This window comes from Anas platyrhynchos, chromosome 9 (genome assembly GCF_047663525.1).
Source record: "Anas platyrhynchos isolate ZD024472 breed Pekin duck chromosome 9, IASCAAS_PekinDuck_T2T, whole genome shotgun sequence".
NCBI classification, from domain to species: Eukaryota; Metazoa; Chordata; class Aves; order Anseriformes; family Anatidae; genus Anas; species Anas platyrhynchos.
This window is the reverse complement of record NC_092595.1, coordinates 9221393-9231577: the sequence shown is the minus strand read 5'-3', so window position 1 is coordinate 9231577 and position 10185 is coordinate 9221393. Positions and strand designations below refer to the sequence as shown.

The window sequence follows — 10185 nt, the reverse complement described above, 5'->3', positions numbered from 1 at the left end:
AGCCGGAGAGGCTCAGAGGCCCCCCAGTTCCCCCCAAAAAAGCCCCCCTGCCCTGCGTGGGGCACCGAGGTGCCGTGGCCTCCCCGAAGCCCTGCGCCGAACGCGGCTTGCCCCGTGACTAATCCCCCCCGGCCCTGCACACACGCGGCGGGGCGGGGGGGGGGGGTGGGGGGGGCTGTCGTAATGGGTGGAAATATCTCATAATTCACGTTGGACACGGGGATTACAGCCGTTCCGGCAATATTTGCACAACTGGCAGGCGGCTCGCAGGGCCGGGCCGCCCCAGACGAAGGCAAGGGGTGGTGGTGGTGGTGATGGGATGGGGGGGGGGGGGCTGGGGGTGGAAGGGGTTTTGGGGGCGGCAGGTAACGGGGGGGATGCAGCCGGGGGACATGATGCCGGGGTGGGGAGCGGCTGCTTTTCGTCTCCAGACACATGGAGTTTATTATGGACTGCGTGTTCCCGGCACGGCGGGGACGGCTGGGGCTCTCTGCCCCTTCTCGCCTCCCTCCCGGCTGCGGCAGCCGGCACGGCTCGGGGGCCAGGATGCGGGCAGCATGCCCAGGACACCCCAAAACACCCCAAAACACCCCAAAATACCCACCCACGTGGGGCCGTGCCGTGCCCATGGCACCATGCCCGCAGCCAGCACCCCGCAGCTCCCTGCCCGCAGGGGCACCCAAAGGTGCCGGCGTCCCCTGTGCGCCCACCCCACAAATTCCCCCTGCCCCAAAGCGACCCCTGCGGGGGGCGTGTGGGGCACGGAGTGTGGGGGGGGGCTGTTTGGCATGGGGATTAGCACGCTCCCAGAGCGATGGTGGTCTCCCCCCCCCCCCCACCCGCCCACCGGACATGCAGGCAAATATTTGTGCCCAGACTTCGCAGGACGGCGAGAAGGAATTTCATTCTTGCGCCCACCTGCGGCTCGGCCGCCTGGCATTAACCCCTTCGCCGCCCCGCGGGATGGATGCAGGGGGGGGCGAGGTGCCCTCCTGGTGCCCCCCACCCCAGCCCAGCCAGCACGGGGGGCAGCGGGGCAAGGAGCGGGATGGGGCACGGGGGCAGCGGTGGCCACCAACGGGGCGAGCGTGGCCGTGTTGGTGATGGCTCAGGGCATGCCCACGGCAGTGCTGATGCTCGTGGGGGGCACTGCCTGGTTTGTCCCGGCCCCCCCTTGCTGGGCACCCCCTGTGCGGTGCCAGGCAGGGCCCGTGGGCACGGGGAAATGGGGGGAATCTGTGCCAGCCCCCCCCTCGTGCTGTGTTATCCCATCCCGGGGCCCTTTGCAGCACCGCCAGCGCCCACGAGCGTGGGAGCGGAGCGGAGGGCACGGGGCTGTTTGCCCACGGATGTTTATTGGCAATTTGCAAATGTAAAACGGGGCCTGAGGGGGCCGAGCTGCCTGGGCTGGGGGGGCACGGGGCCTGCCCACATGCAGAGTGCTGCCTGCCTCGTCCCCCCGTGCCCCCAGCCCCGTCCCCGGCCCTTTCCCCCCAGCCCCGGGGCCAGCTGGGCCCTGAGCAAACGGGGGCTGTTTGCTCAGGCCGGGATTAGCCGCTCTCTTTGTTCCTTTGACTTTCTCCTCCCTTGATGCTGGGCTCTTTTATGGGGGCTTCAAAGGGGGCTCGGACCCCCCTCCCTGCCCAGGAAGCCCAGGTTTGCTTCCCACGTGCCCGGCATCCTGCGGGTGCCCAGCGGGCACACCTGGGTGGCCTGGTGGTGGGGGGGGGGGGGGCAGCAGCTGTGCCACCCACCTGGGACCCCCACCCCGGCCACCTGGCACCTCCGGCCGCCCCTGGCACCTTGGTGGAGTGGGTGCGAACGGTTGCCCCCCGCAGCGGGATTGCCGGCACTTTGCACCCCGTAAGGAGAGGTGGGAAACTCAGCGCTGGGATCCGGCCAGCTGCACGTCCCCGAGCCCCCCCGCCGGCACCAGGGGGTCCCCCCCGTGCCCCCCAGGCAGGGGCAGCAAGCAGCAGCAGTGCCCCTTCCAGCAGCAAGGAACTGGCTGAAAAGAAGCATTTTGGGGGCGAAGGGACAGTTTTAGGCACTTCGGGGTGCTCCGGTGTCCGCACCCCAAACCAGGAGGTTTGCACCCAGAAGCAGCCACCCATCTCCCATTATCCCATCTCCCCGATGGGTTCATTTAACTAATTGTGAAGGCAAGCACTGACCCCGGGGCACTGCAGCTCCCCAGCACACCATCACCAATGGCTTTGCACCCGGAGAGGGACGGGGACTGGGGTGCAACGGGGAACAGGGTGCAGCAGGGACTGGGGTACATCAGGGACAGGTACAGGACCAGCAGCAGGACCGTGGCCAGCACTGGCCCAGGGGCCGAGCGTGCCAGCAGGGCGCGTTTGCAGCCCGTCACGTCCGCAGAGACGGGGCATGGCCGTGCGGGGGAAGCCCAGCGGTGCTTGACCCCGCTGCTCGCCGCTCCGCTCTCCGGCCGCCGTGCCTGAGCCGTGCAGCCAGCGCCGTCCCTGGAGCCGTGGGGCTGCCGGAGCCCATCGGGACCCCCCCGCTCTGCCCAAAAGGTGGGCTGCCAGGTGGGGAGGCCGAGAGGGGCAGGGGGCAGGCGGCGGGGCCGGGGTGTTTACTCTGGCTGCTGTCACCCGGCCAGGAGCTGCCGGGAACCGCGGGGACAGGGCTGGGAACGCGTGGAGCGGGGCTGGGAGCAGGCTGCCCCGAACCAGATGCAGGGGGAAGGAGGGTGTGGGGAGGGTCCCGAACGGTGGGGGTGGGCATGGGGGGCTGCGTGAGCACGGTGTGCATGGGGGAAAACCCGAGTGTGCAACCTGATGTGTGCCGCGGGAGGTGCGCATGCACGGGGCTGTGGTGGGCGCGCACGTGGTTACGTGGGTGCCTGTGGGGATTTCACCCAGTTCTTCCCCAAAAAATCACCCAGAGGGCCAAGTCTCAGGTCCCCGTGCTCCAGCTCGTGTTGGTCCCCGCGTGCTGCAGCCCCACCGGGGATCTCCACCTCCCTCAGCCCCTCAGGGGGATGGAGCCCACCGCCAGGGATGAGGCCCGCAGCCAGCGAGGGGTTTTTGGGTGCCTGGCTGCTTCAGCAGGGAACGGCACCCACCTGGGCCGACGTCCCCTTGGGCCACCACGCAAAGAGAGCCACCGCCACCATCTCTCCTGCAGGTACCAGGGCCACCTTCGTCCCCAGGACGGGCCGAGCTGAGGCTCCCAACCCCGCCATCCCGGCACGGTGCGCTCAGGCCCAGGGCAGGGGGCAGGTGACGGAGCCCCGAGGGCGCCCGGGGACGCCCTTCCCGGTCCCAGAGCCAAGAGAGGAAACGGCCGGAGGCAGGAAGCCGTCCACGGGGCCCCCGGAGCGCTTTTACTCGAAGGTCAGCAGCGACACAACAGGAAATCACTCTGCCTCGGCACGGCGGCCGGGCCGGAGAGCCGTGCCGTGCCGTGCCGCACGAGGGGTGCTCCCGGCGCCCGGCCCCTCCGTCCCAGCCGCTCGCGGGGAGCCCGCACCACAGCTGCCCTCCATGGAAGGGGGACGGGAGCTGGGGAGCAGCCGCTGGCCCCAGGGTGGAAGATGCAGGGCCGAAGCCCCCAGGCGAGCATGGAGCTGAACAGTGAGTGCGGGGCGAGCGGGGGTGAGCGGGAAGGGGCAGCGCTTCGGCACCGTGCCCACACGGCCCCAGATACCCCGGTTGGCAGCCCAGGAGCTGGGCACAGCCCTCGTGCCACCCGTTGGCAGCAAGAAAATACCATGGGGGGGGTCTGGTGGCGCTGACCTGGTCCCCAAAGTGCCCGGGCAGCTTGCAGAGTCCGGCCTCGAGTGGGCTGTGCTGACACCGAGGGCTTTTGGGGACAGGTGCAGTGCTGAGGCAGGCAGGGAGCAGGGCCCCGGGTGGGTGCACAGCAGATTTTGGAGGCCACCAGCATGGCACAGGGGACAGGGGACACCTGGTAGAGGGGTGCCAGGGGCAGCGGTGTGCCGGCAGTGCTGGGGAGGCTGCGTGGCAGGAGAGCCCTTGGCTGCATCCAGCGGTGAGGAGCCGCCGCGTGTGGCCGGAGGCTGCAGGCAGGGATTCCCCGAAGCGCACGTGATGCCTGGAGCCGCTCCTGGCACAAACTCCCGACAGGAGGGACGGTGCTGGGAATGCAGCTCGGCTCCCTGCCTGCTTCCCAGGCTGGAGCGGAGCCTAAAAGCCAGCCCCAACACTTGTCACATCCTTCCCCCTCCTCCTGTGCAGCTGGGAACTCCTGGCTCTCCCCGGCCAGCACCGAGCGCTGGGGCAGAGCTGGGACACGGGGCCCCTCTCCCCTCCGTGGGGCAGAGCTCCACGACCCCCTGGGGCCCCCAAACCTCCCCCCACGGGGCAACCCGGGCCAGCGGCAGCAGCTAGGGCTGCGCAAGGGGGCCGGGTGCCCACCAGCTGCCCCCTTCTCCCCCAGGGCTGCTCCTCCTCACGTCCTTCCTCCTGCACGTCAAAGAGGGCCGTGCCAGCCCGGCGCGGCTGGTGTGCGACGACAGGCTCATCTACAAGTACATCGAGGAGGCCAAGGACATGGAGAAGAAAGTGGTGAGGAGCCCCTCGCGCCCCAAAACCCGGTGCCAGGCAGGGCTGGGCACAGCTCTTGTCCCCAGACCGCAGCCCTGACGTCCTCTGCCCCGACAGAACCAGTGCCAAGCTCCCTCGGTGCTCAGCTGCCCCGTGACTCTGCCCCTGGTGGATGTCAAAATGACGCAGTGGAAAACCAAATCGGTGAGGAGGGCTGGGAGGATGGTCCTGGGGTGCCCGTGGGACTGGAGAAGGACCCCAGGGTAAGCACAGGGCACCGAAAACCCCGCACGAGGCTGCTTGGGGGAGGGAAGGGGGGGGCGCACCTGGTGGCAGGGGGGCGAGGGATGGAGAGCGGGGCCCCCAGCCCCCCCTGGCAGCAGGGTCAGCGCGCTCCCTCCCTGCCTGCTCCCCAGAACCAGAGCAAGCGGCGCGAGATCCTCTGCAACCTGATGCTGCTGCTGGGTGCTGTGAGGGGGGCGCAGAGCCAGGAGAGCCAGGAGTGCTGGGCCGGGCAGCTCAATCGGCTCTACCGCCACGCCGAGGCCTTCCTCATGCTGCTGAAGACCTGGGAGGTGAGAGCTCACCCCCCCGGCACTGGGGGGGCAGCAGGGGGCTGAGCACCGTGCTGTTTGTGACCCTTCTGTCCCCTTCCAGCCCCCCCAGGAAGAGCCGTGGGAGCCGGGCTGCTCCCCAGGCTCCGAGGAGCGGAACACGGCCGTCATCTTCCTCGCCTACCAGCGGCTGCTGCAGGGCAAGCTGCGCTTCTTCTTCTACGACCTGGCCAAGGATTTGTGCAACCAAGGCCAAGGGGGCGGCAGGGACCCCCCCCGCGGGGCCTGAACTGATGGGGGAGGGCAGAAAAACCCCGCAGGACGCCGAGCTGTGCTCCGGGTGCCCAGGAACGTGCCCCCCCAGGGGGTCAAACCCAGCCCTGGTTGCACGCACCTGGCTCCCACCGGACTGTGAACGCCTCGCGATTAAAGCCCTTATTTTTCTAAAGGGGCGTGCGCCTCCTCCTCTGCCCCTTGCAGCCTCGCTGAGAGGAGGTGCTGGGGACGCGCTGCGGCGTCTCCCTGTGCCCGGCTCCCTCCCGTGGCAGCCGCCAGCTCTGCAGGAGCGAGAGCAGCAGCACGGCGCCCTCTGGGGCCATCCCAGTGCTCCCCGTCACCCTCTGGAAGTGCTCGGGGTCCCTGTGCAGGCGCACTACCCGCTCCCCATCAGCCTCACAACTCAGCCAGCCCTAGAAAACGCGTGCTGGTTTAATCAAGAACGAGCCAGGCCCGTCATGGGATGGCTCCGAAATGACGGCCAGCCCCGATGCAGCCAGATCCCTGAGCACAGCCGGGGCTGAGCCCGCCTGGGACGCACAGGAAGAGGGAGATGAGAGGAAACCACCAGCAGGCAGGGCTGCGGGGTGCCCAGCATCAGGCGCCTCTCCCCGCGCAGGAGGGGACCACAAATCCCGGGAGGCATAAAAAAAACCAAAACAACAAGGTGAGGAAGGAGAACGCCTCCTCCTGCACCCACCCGGGAAGCACGGATACCGGGGCAGGATTTGGGGTGCTGGGGCTCCCGTTTTCTCGCTGGCAGAATGTCCCTGGGAAGCCTCGAGGCGCGGCCTCTCCTAGAAGGCCAGCTTCTTCATCAGCAGGTAGACGCGGGAATCCACCTCGAAGCCGTGCAGGTTGTTGGCGTCTCCCTGCAGCCGCATCAGCAGCCCCCCGTAGGAGGCGTAGGCAGAGCTGGGGCAGGAAGAGAGGAGAGGAGAGGTGTGAAGGGGATGGGAACCCGCAGGAGCTGCAGCCCCACACCCCGCTGCCTCCCCCCAAAAGCTCCGGGCACTCACAGGCGCGTGGCTGCCTCCATGGAGGTCTCGTCCCCCTCGATGCGGTACACCTTGCCGTACATCACGTACTCGAACTGGTCCGCCCTGCAGCAGGATGGGGGGAGCTCAGAGCAGCGCCAAAACCCCAAATCCTCCTCCACGTATCCCCCAGGGGGACGCCCTCTCCTCCCTCAGCCCCCCAGCCCCGGTACCTGGAGGGCCGGTCGTCCGTGGGGTTGTACTCGCCGTCGTCCAGCGTGCCGTCCTCGTACAGGGTGCTGGCAATCACCAGGCGGAATTTGTCACCTGTAGGGACGGGATTGGAGGCAGGGACAGTGGTGAGTGCCCTGTGCCCTGATCCAAGGGGCAGGGGGGGGCGCACAGCCTGCGTCCCCCACCCTTCCCCGCATCCCAGGGGCACCCAGAGGGGCTAGGGAAGGGCTGGGGGTGCTGCTGCTGCTGGAAAGCTGCTTTTGGGGGATGCGGCAGGGGGTCTGGGGGGGCTGGCTGGGCTCTGGGCAGGGACGGGAGGCCCTGCAGCACCCAGATCTCCAGCACCTTGTTCGCAGCGGGGGTGTGCTCACCCCACTTAGGGTTGCCCCCCCTCCCTATGCAATGCCACCCAACCTTTAGCGCCCCGCTCTTCCCCATATGGTGCCCCCACTCCCCATGCAGTGTCGCCCCATAGTGTCCTTCCCCCCATATAGTGCCACCAATGTCCTCCTCCCCATATAGTGTCCACCAGTGTCCATCCCCACCCATATAGCACCCCCCATATAGTGCCCCCCAGTGTCTTTCCCCCCATATAGTGCCCCCCATTGCCCTCCTTCCCCCCCTATATAGTGCCCCCCATATAATGCCCCCCAGTGTCCTCCCCCCCAACACAATGCCCCCCAGTGTCCTTCCCTCCCATATAGGGCCCCCCTCCACCCCATATAGCGCCCCCTCAATATCCTTCCCCCCTATATAGTGCCCCCCATATAATACCCCCCCATTGCCCTCCTCCCTCCCCATACAGCACCCCCCCACCCCCATCCGCTCCCCCAGCCCCCCCAACACCCAACACCCCCCCAATACCCCCCCCACCCCCCAACCCCCCCATTCCCCCCCCAGCCCCCCCGTACCGAGGTCCACGGGGTAGATCTGGATGTTGACGTCCAGGATCAGGTCCATCTTGAAGGACTCGCTCTCGCAGTGCAGCCGGGACACTGCGGGCACGGCGCGGTCACCACAGGCCCTGAGACCCCCCCCGGGACCCCCCCCCCACCCCCGGGCCCCCCCCTCCCGGTACCGGGACCCCTCCCCCCCGTGTTTCCCGTGCCCCCCCCGCCTCACCTCGGTCGAACTTCTTGCCCTCGGGGTCGATGTCCTTCACGTCGAAGATGTCCTCGAACAGGATCCCGGCCATGGCGCCGCGCTCCCGGGCCCGGTGCCCCCCCCCCCTCCGCTCCCCTCACCGGTCCCGGCGGTAATGGCGGCTCTTCCGCTTCCGCCCACAGCCGGGCGGAAGTGGCTTCAGGGAGGGCAGGGTGAGCACTGCGCCTGCGCGGTGGTGGTGGGAGGGGGAGGGGGGAGGAGGGTGGCTGCGCGGTCCTAGTGCCCGCCCGGCTCGGGGAGATTGGGGCCTGAGGGGTGGGGGGGGGCTGGGGGGTGTGGGGGGGTCAGGGGGGTGTGGGGGGGAAGGGGGCTGAAATGGGGGGGTGCGATGGAGGGGGTGAAAGGGGGGAGTGTAATGGGGGGGTTGCAGGGAGGGCTGGAATGGGGGAGCTGTAATAGGGGGGGTAATGGGGGGGATGGAATTGGGGAGGGGGGCTTCAGGGGGGCTGGGGGGGGCTCCAGGGGGCTACAGTGAAGGGGTTGCAAGGGGGGGGGGATGTAATGGGGGGGGTGCAATAGGGGAGGGTGAAGGGGGGGCTGGAATAGGGGGGCTACAATGGGGGGTGAAATGGGGGGGGTCAGGGGGGGTACAATGGGAGGGATGCAATGGGGGGGCTGCAATAAGGGGGAGTAAAGGGGGGGGCTGTAATAGGGGGGTGTAATGGAGGAGGTGTAAGGGGGGGCTGAAATGGGGGGGGAGGGATCCGGGGGCTGCAATGGGGAGGGTTGGAGGGGGGGCTGTAATGTGGGGGGCTCAATGGGGGGTGCAAAGGGGGGAGGTGAAACGGGGAGGGGGGCTCCGAGGGGCTGCAATGGGGGGGCTGAAATGGGGGGGTGCAATGGGGGGGGGGGTGTAAAAAGGGACTGAAATGGAGGGGGGGCTCTGGGGGGTACAATGGAGGGGCTGCAATGGGGAGGGGGCTGCTGAGGGGGCTGTAACGGGGGGGGGGCGAGGGGGGCAGAGGGCAGGGGGAGCTGCAGGGGGGCTCTGGGGGGGGGGCTGCGGGAGGGGGAGGCTGCAATGGGCGGGCTGCAGGGGGGCTGCAGGAGGCGGGGGTGTTCCAGGGGGACTTCGGGGGGGGGGTTTCTGAGGTGGGAGATGCAATGGGGGGGGTGCAGGGGGCTGCAGTGTGACTGCGGGGGGGGGGTCTCCGGGGGGGTGCCGGGGGGCTGGGGGGGCCGGCAGGGGGCGCTGCCCGCCCGCGGATGGCACCGCGCGGAGCTGGGGGGGGGCGCGGCGCCGCCCACGGGCACGGGGAGGGGGTCCCGGGGGGGGGTCCCGGCACCGGGCACGGCTCCTCCGGACCCCCCCAGACCCCCTCTGGACCCACGGGGGTCGGGGTCACGCGTGGGCACGCTGCTATGGGGCTGGGGGACACTGGGGGGGGAACCCGGGGGGGCTGCGCCCCTCGGGTTGTGCGTGGGGAGGGCGCATGGGGGCTGCCCCCGCTCCCCCCACGGAGCCCCCTCCCCAAATTTAGCCCCCCCCGGGTGTCCCCAGGGGGCGTGGGTGGCCAGGAGGGTGACACGGGGACACGGAGCCGAGGCTGGGCACCCGTGGCGCCAGGGTGGGGGGTGGGAGGGTGGCAGCACCCTCGGTGCCCCCCCCCCGTGTGGCACCCGGGTGCCCGCCAGGTGCTTGGCGTCGCCGCCTTATCTGGGATCAAACAAAGCTCCCGCCACCCGGCGCCGTGCCCCACGCCACCAGCCCTCGCCTCCGTGCCACCCACGGGGTCCCCGTCCTGAGGACCCCCCCCAAAACCATCCCTGGGGGGTGCCCCTCGCCCCCCCGGGATGAGGGGTGGATGGGGACGGGCACACCGTGTGCGTGGGGACCCCTGCCTTGAGGCACCCCAAAAGATCCCAGTGTTCATATAGGGCCTGCTGGGGGTCCCTCTGGATGTCCCCACGGTTTGGGGGGGCCCAGCGGTGCCAGGCTCCCGGGGGGGTGCAGCCCCCTCCTCGCTGGCCGCTGGGCTGTTATCTGCTGATAAACCACACGCTGCCGCCTTTGAACCGCGGCCAGGCCTCCATCCGGGGAGCCGTTTTGGGGCCAATTTGTAGGAAAACTCCACCGGGGACGGGGACACGGCTTGGGGGTGCTGGGGTGGGGGCCTTGGGTGTGCCAAATGGGGACAAAACGGGGACAGAGGGGACAAAATGGGGACAGAGGGGACCCGGGACGCCCCGAATTGGGCTCAGCGTGGCGGGGCATCCCAAGGGGCTGGCTGGGGGGCCCGGATTTCTGCCCAAACCCCAAATCCCAAAGCCCTGCCCTCCCTGGGCTGTGGGGTGGTGGCGGTGGTGCCCCCACTCCCCCCCCCGGTGCTTCAGAGGCGGCGGCGGGCGCTGTTATCTGTGGGCACAAAGGAGCCGAAGCGGGGCCGTTACCGAGCAAACAAGCGTGGGGAGAGGCCGGGGGGGGCGGCTGTAGGGTGGCAGCTC

At 69.3% G+C, this 10185-nt stretch overlaps 2 protein-coding genes across 2 annotated transcripts; one reads left to right on the top strand and one right to left on the bottom strand.

The window, feature by feature from the left end:
* The first annotated feature begins 3589 nt into the window (after positions 1–3589).
* THPO (thrombopoietin) lies at positions 3590–5619 on the top strand. Its single transcript, XM_072042473.1, has 5 exons — positions 3590–3602; positions 4429–4556; positions 4653–4739; positions 4952–5110; positions 5193–5619. The coding sequence occupies exons 1-5, from the start codon at positions 3590–3592 to the stop codon at positions 5376–5378; spliced, it is 573 nt and encodes a 190-aa protein (XP_071898574.1). The 3' UTR covers positions 5379–5619.
* Positions 5620–5777: 158 nt separating this feature from the next.
* On the bottom strand, positions 5778–7860 carry POLR2H (RNA polymerase II, I and III subunit H). The gene is made up of 5 exons (XM_038183701.2): positions 7699–7860; positions 7488–7571; positions 6576–6669; positions 6385–6468; positions 5778–6280 (listed from the first exon to the last, which is right to left on the bottom strand). The coding sequence occupies exons 1-5, from the start codon at positions 7769–7771 to the stop codon at positions 6163–6165; spliced, it is 453 nt and encodes a 150-aa protein (XP_038039629.1). The 5' UTR covers positions 7772–7860; the 3' UTR covers positions 5778–6162.
* Between the last annotated feature and the right edge of the window lie 2325 nt (positions 7861–10185).